We start from the raw sequence: 13,446 nt of genomic DNA on the forward strand, positions 1-13,446 counted from the left end.
ATTTGTCAATGCATTTTTTACTTGATTATGGGCTTCTCCCTCCTCGGAGCTGCAGCTTCTGTAAAGTCAGGGGCCACGTCTACCCCATTTACTAACACGTTCAGCGCGCACCTCAGTGTCTGATGCAGGGTAAGCGTTCACTGCTGCCGCTGCTGCTAAGGCGCTTCAGTCGTGTCCGACTCTGTGCGACCCCATAAACGGCAGCCCACCAGGCTCCCCCGTCCCTGGGATTCTCCAGGCAAGAACACTGGAGTGGGTTGCCATTTCCTTCTCCAATGCATGAAAGTGAAAAGTGAAAGTGAAGGTGCTCAGTCGTGTCCGACTCTTAGCGACCCCATGGACCGTGGCTCCTCCGTCCATGGGATTTTCCAGGCAAGTATTGGAGTGGGGTGCCATGGCCTTCTAAGCATTCACTACACATAGTAAATATAGTAAATGAATAAAATACATAGTAAATGAATGAGTAAATGTGCAGGGACAATAAGAAATGCAGGGGAAAACGTAATGAGAAAATAACCTATTATGCATTAGGCACTCTGCAGGCACACAGGCTCTCTCATTAATTCCCCCACAAAAACCCACTGAAACGCACATTATTACTTCTTTTTTACTGAAGAGGAAACTGAGACTTTGCTCCACTGAGCAAGTTGCCCAAATCACATCGCTATCAAGTGTTAGGGCTGGTGTTGAAACTCAGGTCCACCCGACTCTGCAGTCCAGCTCCTCCCCCTTTGTTCTTTTAATCTCTGTTTGCTTGCAGAACAAAGTCCAAAAGACCAGAGGTCAGAACTGCCGGATGAGGCAGGACAAGAAAAACGCCAGCGGGAGACAGAGGGAATCGCTCAGCTCTGAGTTTGCCCTGAAGTCTAAGCATCTCGGGCTTAATCCCTTCCTCACAAAGAGCCTCTAACACGTGGGTCTGGGCAGGAGCAGTGTCTGGCAGTATCGAAGCCACCACTTGTTCTGTGGATAAACACTTGCCTGCGAGAGGACTGTCATCAAGTACCTTAACAAGTACAGCCTGCTTTGGCAGAAGCACACAGCCAATGCCTGAGGAAGCAAACGGCCAGGGGCCAACGATTTTAGGTCAAAAGGCCCAGGTTCGTCTGGTTCTGACAGTCCTCACCACGTGTGGACTTAGGACAAATCCTTTGATCTCTCAGATGTTCATTGTTTTCATCTGAATAAAGGGGATAATAATACATACTTAGGTTGCTGTGAACTGCAAACGGAAAACTTAGTGAGCACATAAACATTATAATCCTTATTGGAGATCTAATAAAGTATCGCCTTCCAGCAGGAACAAAATAAGGATACCCTCCACCACCTGTACATTGCCACAGTTTTAGGAAAGCCTGGAGACGCGCATGAAAGAGAGAGAAGGTGGAAAATCCAGAATGGAAGAAAGACTGAGAACAAAAATCTTTCCTCGGCCATATGTTCATATTCTTAGAAAAATGAAAAGAATCAACCCTGTTTTTATAGAAGAGTCCAATATTGTGGCTAATAGTCCTGTATGGCTATGTCTGCCAGCCTTCAAGGTTCGGCTCAGGGGTCATCTCTTCCAGGAGCCATCTCTGAACTTCCACACTGGTCTGAGACCCTGCTCTGGGCTTGCAGAATTCTCTGAGTTTCCCCACAAAGCAGCCCACACACTGTTTACGGACCAGTGTCCTCAGAAAGCACTAAGTTTCCTAGGGACACACTCTCTGGTTAATTCATTCTCCAGCCCCTTGGGTCAAGAACAGTGTGCAGAACAAAGGAGACACTTATTAATACTTTTGTAATTGAACTGAAAAAAAAATCAAAGTCTTGTTATATGTGAAAATACAAAGAAAAAAATGATCCTATACACAAAGCAATACAAATAGCAAAGACCTGGGAGTATAATAAATCTACTGAAATCTGTAAAAAAAAAAAGGTCTTGCAAAATGGAAGGAGGTACCATGGGCACAGATGAGTGAAGACTAAAAGTAATTCTCCAAACCAATGTATAAAGTTAATAAAAATTCAACCAAGTCCCAACAGAATTTTTCTAGAAGCAAATTATTCTAAAATACATTTAGAAGTATCAACAGAAAAGGACAAAGGATATCCTAAAAAATAAGTAGAAGACGCTTACTCCTTGGAAGGAAAGTTATAACCAACCTAGATAGCATATTAAAAAGCAGAGACATTACTTTGTCAACAAAGGTCCATCTAGTCAAGGCTATGGTTTTTCCAGTGGTCACATGTATGGATGTGAGAGTTAGACCATAAAGAAGGCTGACCACCGAAGAACTGATACTTTTGAACTGTGGTGTTGGAGAAGACTCTTGAGAGTCCCTTGGACTGCAAGGAGATCCAACCAGTCCATTCTGAAGGAGATCAGTCCTGGATGTTCTTTGGAAGGAATGATGCTAAAGCTGAAACTCTAATACTTTGGCCACCTCATGCAAAGAGTTGACTCATTGGAAAAGACTCTGACGCTGGGAGGGATTGGGGGCAGGAGGAAAAGGGGACGAGAGAGGATGAGATGGCTGGATGGCATCACTGACTCGATGGATGTGAGTCTGAGTGAACTCTGGGAGCTGGTGATGGACAGGGAGGCCTGGCGTGCTGCGATTCACGGGGTCACAAAGAGTCGGACATGACTGAGCGACTGAACTGAGCTGAACTGAACTGAATCCTTTCAGATGTTAAAACATAACATAAAGAAGTACTTATTAAATAGTGTCATGCTGGTTCAGTATAAAATTAGTAGAACAAAACAGGAAAGCCAGAAATGACTACTGTGTCTAAAATTTTACTAATGACTTAAAATGCATAACAGAAAATATGAAAATGGAAAGATAACATCTTCTTAAAGTGGTGCTGAAATTTGAGGAAAACATTAATTTGGAGTCATATCTAATGTTACACACAAAAATAAATCTCTCCAAGAAGATTTTGGAAATTGAAAGTTCTTTTTAAAAAATATGGAAAATGGCTGAAAACTTTTTAAAGCCTAGAGAAGGTTTATCCCAATATTTCAGCTTTAAAACTATGAAATAAATGTAATAAAAAGATAATCAGATTCAACTATTATATACAGATTTAAAATATATGAACAATTTAAAAATGGAAAATTACTGATTGGGAAACTATTCAGAGCAAACATGATAAAGGGTTAACATACTTATGATGTAAAAGCTTCATTCAAATTATAAGAATACTAAATACAAAAATCAGACAGAAAGTATAAAGAGACAACAAAGAAATATAACAAGGTTAAACATAAAGTTATCACACAACCTAGCAATTCTACTCCCAGGAATATAGTCAAGAAATATGAAAACATTTGTCCACACAAAATGTTATATGCAAATAGCTGTAACAGCATTATTGTAACAGCCTGAAGTAGAAACCATCCAAAGGATGAATGATGAATGGATAAAGGCAGGGTAGTGTATCCTTACAGAGGCACAGTGTTTGGCTCAAAAGAAATGAAGTAGCGATATGTGCCGCCACACGGATGACTCTTGAAACACTGTGCTAAGCCAGAAAAGCCAGTCATAGAGGACCGGAGGCTACAAGATTTGATTTACAGGAAATGCCCAGGATATGAAGTCTATAGCGACTGGGGAAACTGACAGCTAATGGGTACAGGGTTTCTTTGGGGTGATGAGAATGTTCTGGACTTAAATGTTGGTGATGATTACACAACTCGGCAACTACTGAAAACTGCTGAATGGAATGCTTTAAATGGACCAATTCTATGGTGTGTGAATGATTATTATTATGATTATTATTATTATTATGATTAAATCATTAATGCTGTGATTTAAATTAAAAAAGAAAAGAGGGCTATAAGCAAATAGATGGAAAGAATTTCAACCTGACTAATAGGAAATGCAGACCAAAACTGCAAGGTACAGGTTTTACCCAGCGCATTGGCAAAGTAACTTTGAAACAAATGTAACCCTGTCAAGACCGCAGAGCAGCCACTACCCTTCTGCAGGCCAAAGGTAGGGGAGGTCAGTATGACCTGCAGAAAACAAGTGTAACCCTTTGTAGTAACGAGAATGTCAGTGTCCCACTTCCGGGAACCGGCCCTTAGGAGACAATGCAAAGCAAAGGAAAGGCTGCCTGAAGGAAGGTGACATCACAGGTTATAACTATAAAAACAGGTTGTAAAACAGGTTATCCCCAGCTCTAAGTGAATTACATCACGAGGCCATCCACTTAGTAACGTATTATATAGTCATGAAAACAAAGTTTTGGTTTGTTTTTGGTTTTGGAAAAGGTTTTCTTGATGCAGACCATTTCTAAAGTCTTTACTGAATTTGTTGCAATGTCGCACCTGTGTTATGTTTTGGGTTTTGGCCACCAGGCAGGGGGGACCTTCGCCCCCCGACCCCAGATCAAACGTGTGCCCCCTTCCTTGGAAGGCGAAGTCTTCACCACTGGGTGGCTAGGGAGCACCCCTCTTTGAAGCTTGGTCATAATGCTGACTGAAAAAAGACAGACACAGAAGCCTTTAACGCTATAAAATTATGAGGCAAAGACTGACAAGAGCGTATAAAAAGTTAAAATCAGCGCCCGCTCTTTTCTGGTTTCTAGGCTGAATTGTATCACAGCCGCCTTTTCCAGCCACTGAGGTGACAGGCTCAGAGTCAGAGCAGCATCCTGGCCGGTTACTTGGCATTTCCTTCAGGAAGTGATTTGTTTAGCTGTGCTCCATGAAGCCTGCTCAGGCTACAGTGAACAGGCGGGAGAGGCGAGGCTGCCTCGTCTTGGCTGCCTCGAGTTGTAAAGCCCGAGGCACAGCCAGGCGGGCTCGCGCCACCCGCTGCCTTCCGTCAGTGCCACTGAGGACTTCTCCCAGGACCTCCGCTTCAGTTCCAGACACCGTGGCCTTCGTCTAGGCCAGCTGTGAGTCCGCCACCCCCGCCTGTCACTGCGCCCTCCTGCCGCGAGGCCTGAACCAGCCGGGGCGGACCACGTGGCCAGGGCACAACCCCGAGGAGCAGAGGGGTTCTGGCGGCCCGCGACGTCCACGCACCAGCTGTTTCTTCTCCAAACTCCAGGGCTGGAACAGCCCATGAAGGGATCTGTGGGTGTCCCGTAATTCAGCCTGAACTTCGTTTCTAAAACAGGGTGTGAAGGAATGAACTGTCAGCAGAAGGTAAAGTTCCACCCGGGCACAGCTCCTGCTCAAGAAAGCCACCCCCGGCCGGCCGATGCACGCCGAGGACAGACGGGTGATTTCACCGGCCAAAAGCAGGGCTCGTGTTATTAACAGTAGGCGAGGGTGAAGTCATCTTTATTCCTATCATGGCACCCCGAGAAGCAGGTAAGTTTATTTACTGTTGGCCTAATGCCACCATCTGAAGGTAAACTGATCAAGGCCACTCCATGTCATTTCCAACTATTCTAATTTGATTCGTTTGACTCAATTATTCTATATGCATAATTCTGAAGGTATCTTTTATTCCCCTTTGGAGAACAATCTGTCAGAGAAAATTATTAGCAGATGTCTCTGTGATGTGACAAGGACAGCATTGAACACACACTCCATGCCCGTGGCTCGCAGGCACGCCCGGCTCCCGCGGCCCTGCCTCCACGCTTGGAGCAAGCAGGGAGACCCCTCCGTGGCGAGCCCTGTCACACTGCGTGGAAAGCACTGGAGGCCGCTGGCTTTCCCCCTGAGACAAGGCAGGCGGTCTTAACCCTGCCGTGAGGATGGAAAGCTGAAGCTCACAGATATAAACGACTGGGCTAAGGTCAAAGGGCCAGGTGACCAGAGATTCAGAACCCAGCTATGATGGGGACTCCAGGCAAGATGCTGTTCATTAGCTTCCAGAGAAAAAACACAAAACCAACTTCTCCTGAAAAAATTACTCAATAAGTAGCTCTTTAAAATTATTGAACATTTTAAATAAAACAGCATTTTTAAAATACTCTATATTTCTACGTAAATATCTGAAATCTTCGAGGGCTGGGAAAGATTCCACCACCAGGGGACACAGGAACAGATAATGCCAACAAAACAAACATTTCCCGGGCTTCCCCGGTGGCTCCTGGTGAAGAATCCACTTGCCAGTACAGGAGACAGAGGTTCTATCCCTGAGTCGGGAAGATCCCCTAGAGGACGAAATGGCAGCCCCTCCAGTATCCTTGCCTGGGGAATCCCGTGGACAGAGGAGCCTGGCGGGCTACGGTCCACAGGGTCGCAGAAGAGCCAGACACGACTTCGTGACTAAAGAACAACCACCAACAAGCCCTGGGACACACGCGCGCTAACCCGGCTCACGCTCACGGCAGCCGCAGAGCAATTCTTATCGCCACTTTGACAGCTGAGCATTCGGGGGCAGCACAGGGAGGCTGAGTAGCTTCCCCGGGGCCCCGCAGCTCCGGGGTGGCCAGGCCAGGATTCCAGGCCGGGCCGGCCAGTGCCCCGCGCCCCGCTGCTCGTCACCGCACAAGTCAGCCAGCAGCGGGGAGGGGGCCAGCCCTGCGCGAGGAGCCCCTGCCCTTCAGGAAGCACACGGGCTAACACCACTGAACACACCAGCTTTCAGAAAAACGCGGAATGAGGCTGCGTCAGAAACGCAGACCGGTGGCTCTGGATTATGAAAAGCCATTCTCCACAACATTCCAATCTGTCCTCAAACGTTCTCCTCCACTCCTTCCTTGCTAGTGAATGATATTAAGAGCCAACACTAACAAATGCAATGCCCAGAGGTGCTGGCACACAGAAGCTGCTTCGCTATGGAATGGCTGGGAAATGGGGAAACCACCGCAAGACCGCCTCTGCCCAGCAGAACTAACACGGGAACGGGGCATGTAGGGTTTTCTACTTGAAAGGTCGCCTACCCAGATAAGTAGAGCACTGTTACCTAAGCTGGCCTGTCTTTTACTTCTTTCAGATTCTTTTTCCTAACATTTATTTTCAATTTAGCTTAATTCTTAAAAGTTATTTCAGTTTAAAAAAAAAGGGTCAAACGGGTGGCTCCTGCAGAGCACCCATTGTCTTGCCTCATAAAAGCTCTTAAACATTCACCAAGGCCCCGTGGCCACTTAAGGAAGGTCATCTTTCCTCCAGATTTCTCATTAATCACAGATACTTTTTGAGCGTCTACCATAGTCAAAACAGATGTTTGATTCATTCAGTCTCTCTCATTGCTAATACTGCAGCTTCCTGGGTCTGGGGTGGCCCAAAGTGGTATCTGATGAAAGAAAACTCATCCTGGAAAATCAGAGTCAGAAATGGGGACATCATCAACATACCCTGAAACTGAACCCTGAGCCAAGTGATGCTGCTCCCCCCACGCTCCTGAGAGCAATGGCGTGCTTGGCCAAATGTTACTGAGCACTGTCTATATATAAGGGTGTAAGGACCATAGGATCCACGTTTATGGGCAGCAGGCTGGGATAATGAAGTGATGATGAGCTAGGTGTCAGAAGGGCTGAGTTCTGATCTAAGCTTTGGCCCCAGCTTCCTGTGTGTCCGTGGGCTCTCCGTTTCTGGGCCTCCATCTTCTCGAAGTCTAACATCCTGTGATCACCCTTTTCTCAAAACTGTGAAAAATATTTATTTTAAATCCTACAATTATATGGAAGGGGAACTAAAGAGCCTCTTGATTATAGTGAAAGAAGAGAGTGAAAAAGTTGGCTTAAAACTCAAAATTCAAAAAATGAAGATCATGGCATCCGGTCCCATCACTTCATGGCAAATAGATGGGGAAACAGTGGAAACAGCGACAGACTTTATTTTTCTGGGCTCCAAAATCACTGCACATGGTGACTGCAGCCATGAAATGAAAAGACGCTTGTTCCTTGGAAGAAAAGCTATGACCAACCTAGACAGCATAAAAAAAGCAGAGACATTACTTTGCCAACAAAGGTCTGTCCAGTCAAAGCTATGGTTTTTCCAGTAGTCATGTATGGATGTGAGAGTTGGACCATGAAGAAAGCTGAGTGCCGAAGAATTGATGCTTTTGAACTGTGGTGTTGGAGAAGACTCTTGAGAGTCTCTTGGACTGCAAGGAGATCCAAACAGTCCATCCTAAAGGAAATCAGTCCTGAATATTCCTTGGAAGGACTAATGCTGAAGCTGAAGCTCCAATATTTTGGCCACCTGATGTGAAGAGCTGACTCACTGGAAAAGACCCTGACGCTGAGCAAGATTGTAGGCGGGAGGAGAAGGGGACGACAGAGGATGAGATGGTTGGATGGCATCACCGACTCAACAGACATGAGTGTGAGCAAGCTCCAGGAGATGGTGAAGGACAGGGAAGCCTGGTGCGCTGCAGTCCATTGGTTGCAAAGAGTCGGACACAACTTAATGACTGAACAACAACAGCAAATATTACATAAGTCTCCTTGATGGTCTGGCTAAAGAACCCAGTGGTGACTAGGTGGTTCTAAATGAATACAGGAGGTAGTACACCCAGATCTGCCAGTCCCCACATCACTAAAGACACACCGATGAACCTCCTTTCTCCAAGCCAGGAGGAGGCGGCTGTACCTTGACAACAGAGAGTAAAGTACAAAATAAGGTCCCCCGCGTGTCAAGGACTGTGCGGATCCACTAGAACCGCTTGGCTGGGGCAAGCAGACTTCTCTCCTCCCAAGCACTGGCTATCAGGGAGGCAGACGGTGAAAATCATGTGGATGTTAAAAGCAAGCTGCATGATCATTTCTCTAAAGATTGTATCATAAATTCTGAATAATAAATAATTCCTTTCTCACAGCAGACTTCTGACAGAACAACATCTTGGAAAGACAGCCAAATATCTTCCTGAATTCCTGGACATCATGAACTACAGTTTATAAGCCATCCTGGTGAGAGCCAGGCCAGACACCTCTCCCTTGGCCCTCTCCCCCGCTTCTCTGAGGCTCTCACCTTGCCCTCCCTGATCCTGAAAGGTAATTCTGATCCTCACCACACACATCAGCACATTACAAAAAGGAAACTGCTTCCAGTCTGTACATTTACAAAAGAACAAAAACCATCAAGACCTCGGTAGTCCTCTATTCTAATCCCTGGTGGCTCAGACGGTAAAGAACCTGCCAGCAATGCAGGAGACCTGGGCTTGACCCCTGGAGAAGGAAGATCCCCTGGAGAAGGAAATGGCAACTCACTCCAATACTCTTGCCCAGAGAATTCCATGGACAGAGGAGCCTGGCGGGCTACAGTCCATGGGGTCAGAAAGAGTCGGGACACGACTGAGCAACTAACATTCTAATCCTCAAGCAGACAGAGAACCCATAAATTGCTGGGAAACAAGATTCTGACCAAACCCAAAGTCTCACAGAATTTCTAATCACTTCAAACAATCTTGCAGGAAACACTTCTGAGTCTGAAGGGGGAAATATCAGGATCAAGCCATGGTGAGAACACCAGGAAACTCTGGGAAGGCCAGACATGGGTAGGAACTGCTGCTCTTGGTAAAATGTGTCATTTAGCAAGAATCCGATACGCTCCTGCATCCGGGTCTTTTTGCAATCCCCACAGGAACTCCACGAAGTAGACATCCATTATTTTGCTCCTTTTACAGACGGGAAAATTGAGGCTGAGAAGTGAAGGAGTAACTACAAAGGTCAGAGCTAAAAGACAGGGATCCTTCTAAACAGAAGCTGCCCACACCTCCTCAGCCTCAACCAGCCTTCAGCTTCCTCTGCCTGAGGGTGAGAGCTCAGGTCCCCTTGCTTACACGTTCTCTGCTCATGTGGCCCCTTGCTCATGTGTTCTCTGCTCACAGGGCCCCTTGCTCACACGTTCTCTGCTCAGGGCCCCTTGCTCACACGTTCTCTGCTCAGGTGGCCCCTTGCTCACACGTTCTGTGCTCACAGGGCCCCTTGCTCACACGTTCTCTGCCCACAGTGCCCCTTGCTCACATGTTCTTTGCTCAGGGCCCCTTGCTCACATGTTCTCTGATCACGTGGCCCCTTGGTCACATGTTCTCTGCTCACATGGCCCCTTGCTCACGCATTCTCTGCTCACAGGGCCCCTTGCTCATACACTCTCTGCTCAGGGCCCCTTTCTCACATGTTCTCTGATCACGAGGCCCCTTGCTCACACGTTCTCTGCTCAGGGCCCCTTGCTCACGTGTTCTCTGCACTCAGGGCCCCTTGCTCACATGTTCTCTGCTCACAGGGTCCCTTGCTCACATGTTCTCTGATCACTAGGCCCCTTGCTCACACGTTCTCTGCTCAGGACCCCTTGCTCACACATTCTCTGCTCATGTGGCCCCTTGCTCACATGGCCCCTTGTTCACATGTTCTCTGCTCAGGGCCCCTTGCTCACGTGTTCTCTGCTCAGGGCCCCTTGCTCACGTGTTCTCTGCTCACAGGGCCCCTTGCTCACACGTTCTCTGCTCAGGGCCCCTTGCTCACGTGTTCTCTGCTCAGGGCCCCTTGCTCACACGTTCTCTGCTCACAGGGCCCCTTGCTCACGTGTTCTCTGCTCAGGGCCCCTTGCTCACACGTTCTCTGCTCACAGGGTCCCTTGCTCACCTGTTCTCTGCTCAGGGCCCCTTGCTCACACGTTCTCTGCTCACAGGGCCCCTTGCTCACACGTTCTCTGCTCAGGGCCCCTTGCTCACACGTTCTCTGCTCAGGGCCCCTTGCTCACACCTTCTCTGCTCACAGGGTCCCTTGCTCATGTGTTCTCTGCTCAGGGCCCCTTGCTCACACGTTCTCTGCTCAGGGCCCCTTGCTCACGTGTTCTCTGCTCAGGGCCCCTTGCTCACACGTTCTCTGCTCAGGGCCCCTTGCTCACATGTTCTCTGCTCACAGGGCCCCTTGCTCACACGTTCTCTGCTCAGGGCCCCTTGCTCACACCTTCTCTGCTCACAGGGTCCCTTGCTCACCTGTTCTCTGCTCAGGGCCCCTTGCTCACATGTTCTCTACTCACAGGGACCCTTGCTCACACGTTCTCTGCTCACGTGGCCCCTTGCTCATGTGTCCTCTGCTCACAGGGCCCCTTTCTCACACATTCTCTGCTCACACGGCCCCTTGCTCACGCATTCTCTGCTCAGGGCCCCTTGCTCACGTGTTCTCTGCTCACATGGCCCCTTATTCACATGTTCTCTGATCACAAGGCCCCCTTGCTCACACGTTCTCTGCTCACGTGGCCCCTTGCTCATGTGTCCTCTGCTCACAGGGCCCCTTTCTCACACACTCTCTGCTCACATGGCCCCTTGCTCACGCGTTCTCTGCTGAGGGCCCCTTGCTCACACATTCTCTGCTCACGTGGCCCCTTGCTCACACGGCCCCTTGTTCACACGTTCTCTGCTTACATGGCCCCTTGCTTACACGTTCTCTGCTTGCGTGGCCTCTTCCTCATGTGTTTCCTGCTCACGTGGCCCTCTGATCAGCTGTTGGTTTCATTCTCCACTTCCTCAGTGAACCACTGACTGCTGGGAGTAAACCATCCCAGATGACCCAGGTTGGTGGAGAGTCCGCATGACCACTGAGCCTCCCAAACCCCAGATGTGCTCTGCATTGGTACACAGTCCATGAACACCACCCATGAACGTACAAATACAGCTCAGCTTGTTTTGCCTAAGAGAACAGGGATGATCAGCCAGCTTCAGGGCACTGAGGACATAAATAGATGTATATTGTCATTTCTGTTCAAAGGACGTTAAAATGCTTCCCAAACACTGACCTGTCTATTTTCACAAGGAGCCACATTCACCAGCATATTCTCCTTAGTGTTTAAGAATATAAGCAAAGCTTTGCACCCAGAGACAGGCAAGCTGAAGGCTTCCAGAAGTCGATCACAGTTCTGTATGATGCGGTTTGAACTTTTAAAATGTCACCAACTGAACAAGCACATGAGCCTCACTCACCCTTTCTATCTCCTGGAGGTACAGGAGGGCGATGTCCCCCGCCTTCTCATAGCAGGTGATGATGTCCTGCTCCCGGTCCACGCGGAGACTACTGGTAGAAGAAGAAATAGGCAACTTCTCTAAACAAAGTCCTAAAAAAAAATCAACATACAAAAACCGGGTGAGTTGTTTTTTATGGGACTTAATTTTTTAGTATTATTCTAGAAAGCCAGATACTATGGGTGAAGCAGATTCTCTGCCCTCTCTAAGGACAAAATGGAACATCAAAACAGGGCACCAGAAAGAAAATCCAGAGGTTACGGATCAAAGAGGCCCCTCAGCATACAGAAAGCACCATTTGACTCTGACATCCAGGTTGAGAATTTGATCAGGTACTTCACCAGGATCCCATTCAGACCTAACAGAGCTTCTCATTCAACCATGCCCCGAGATCCTTAAAGAATTTTATAAGTAAGGACAGCAACGCTAGGGCTTCTGAGGTGGCTCAGTAGTAAAGAATCCATCTGCCAAGCCGGAGACATGGGTTCGATCCCTGGGTTGGGAAGATCCCCTAGAGGAGAGCACGGCAACCCACTCCAGTGTTCTTGCCTGGTAAGTCCCAATGGACAGAAGAGCCTGGCAGGCTACAGTCCATGGGGTCACAAGCAGCCTGGCAGGCTACAGTCCATGGGGTCACAAACAGTCAGACACGACTGAGTTACAAAGCAACACACAACACAGTGAGGCTAACAGCACAAAACAAGGTAAAGGACATCTCGTGTCTTCTACAGTGTATACTTAACTGATTGAATATTAAACATTTCTAAATGCACTCAGGAGCCAGGAGTCAGCTACCAGGGGAATCTTCCAACTCTCGGCCTAGATTTCTGCAGAAACAACACTCCAGACCAGCTCTCAATTCCAGGCCAAGAAAACACCCAGAACCTTGCAGTGTGGGCCCTTCTTTGGAGATAGAGGAGATACTCCTCACCAAGAGAGTTCAGGCCTGCGATGGGTTAGGAAAGCATGAAAGGCTGAAAAATGACAATGCCGAGAGGAGCAGCTGTTGCCTGAACCCAGCACCAAACTCAGCCGCTGTCCTGAGCAACCAGCCTGGGCCCGTCAGGCTCCAGGTCTCCACCCACAACTGGAGGCAGAGAGGGAGCCCCACGGGGAGGGTTTGCGCTGCACCAAGTGCCCTGGGACACGGGGAGACACACACAGCGCATACGTGCCACTCCGTGCAAGACTCTGAGAGAAGCGTCCATGCTGCCAGAGTCAGGACCTGCAATTGGAAGGGGCCTGAGAGGTTTCCTGGCACACGCACTCATTTTATAGATGAAGAAGCTGAGAATCATCGAGGGAAAGTAAGAGATTTGCTCCAAACCTGAGAGGCAGTTCACAGCACAACAGAGATCAGAACCCGGGTCTTCAGCCTTCAAAGCAACATCTACCTACTAAGGGAGCTGCTGACTTTCAGAGTAGGTACCACTGCAGAGAGGCAGCAAGTGACCCAGAGCCCCTGTGCATCACTGTGAGAATGGCCCCCTCCCAACTGCTCTTAACAAACGACGGCAGTCCCCTGGCTGTCGAAGGTGACGGGAGATGCTGTGCTCCACGGGAAGGAGAAAAACCACTTCCATCC

General features: G+C 48.2%; 1 protein-coding gene across 5 annotated transcripts in view; it reads right to left on the reverse strand.

Annotated features, from left to right (window-relative positions):
- Nucleotides 1-13,446, reverse strand: part of TTC7B (tetratricopeptide repeat domain 7B) — a 275,364-nt gene that overhangs the window by 184,424 nt on the left and 77,494 nt on the right. For all 5 annotated transcript variants that reach the window (XM_027552728.1, XM_027552730.1, XM_027552726.1 and 2 more), the window contains exon 4: nucleotides 11,823-11,953. In XM_027552728.1, coding sequence (XP_027408529.1) covers nucleotides 11,823-11,953 — 131 coding nt within the window. The remainder of the gene's footprint in view (nucleotides 1-11,822; nucleotides 11,954-13,446) is intronic.

Source organism: Bos indicus x Bos taurus, chromosome 10 (genome assembly GCF_003369695.1).
Source record: "Bos indicus x Bos taurus breed Angus x Brahman F1 hybrid chromosome 10, Bos_hybrid_MaternalHap_v2.0, whole genome shotgun sequence".
Classification (NCBI taxonomy): Eukaryota; Metazoa; Chordata; class Mammalia; order Artiodactyla; family Bovidae; genus Bos; species Bos indicus x Bos taurus.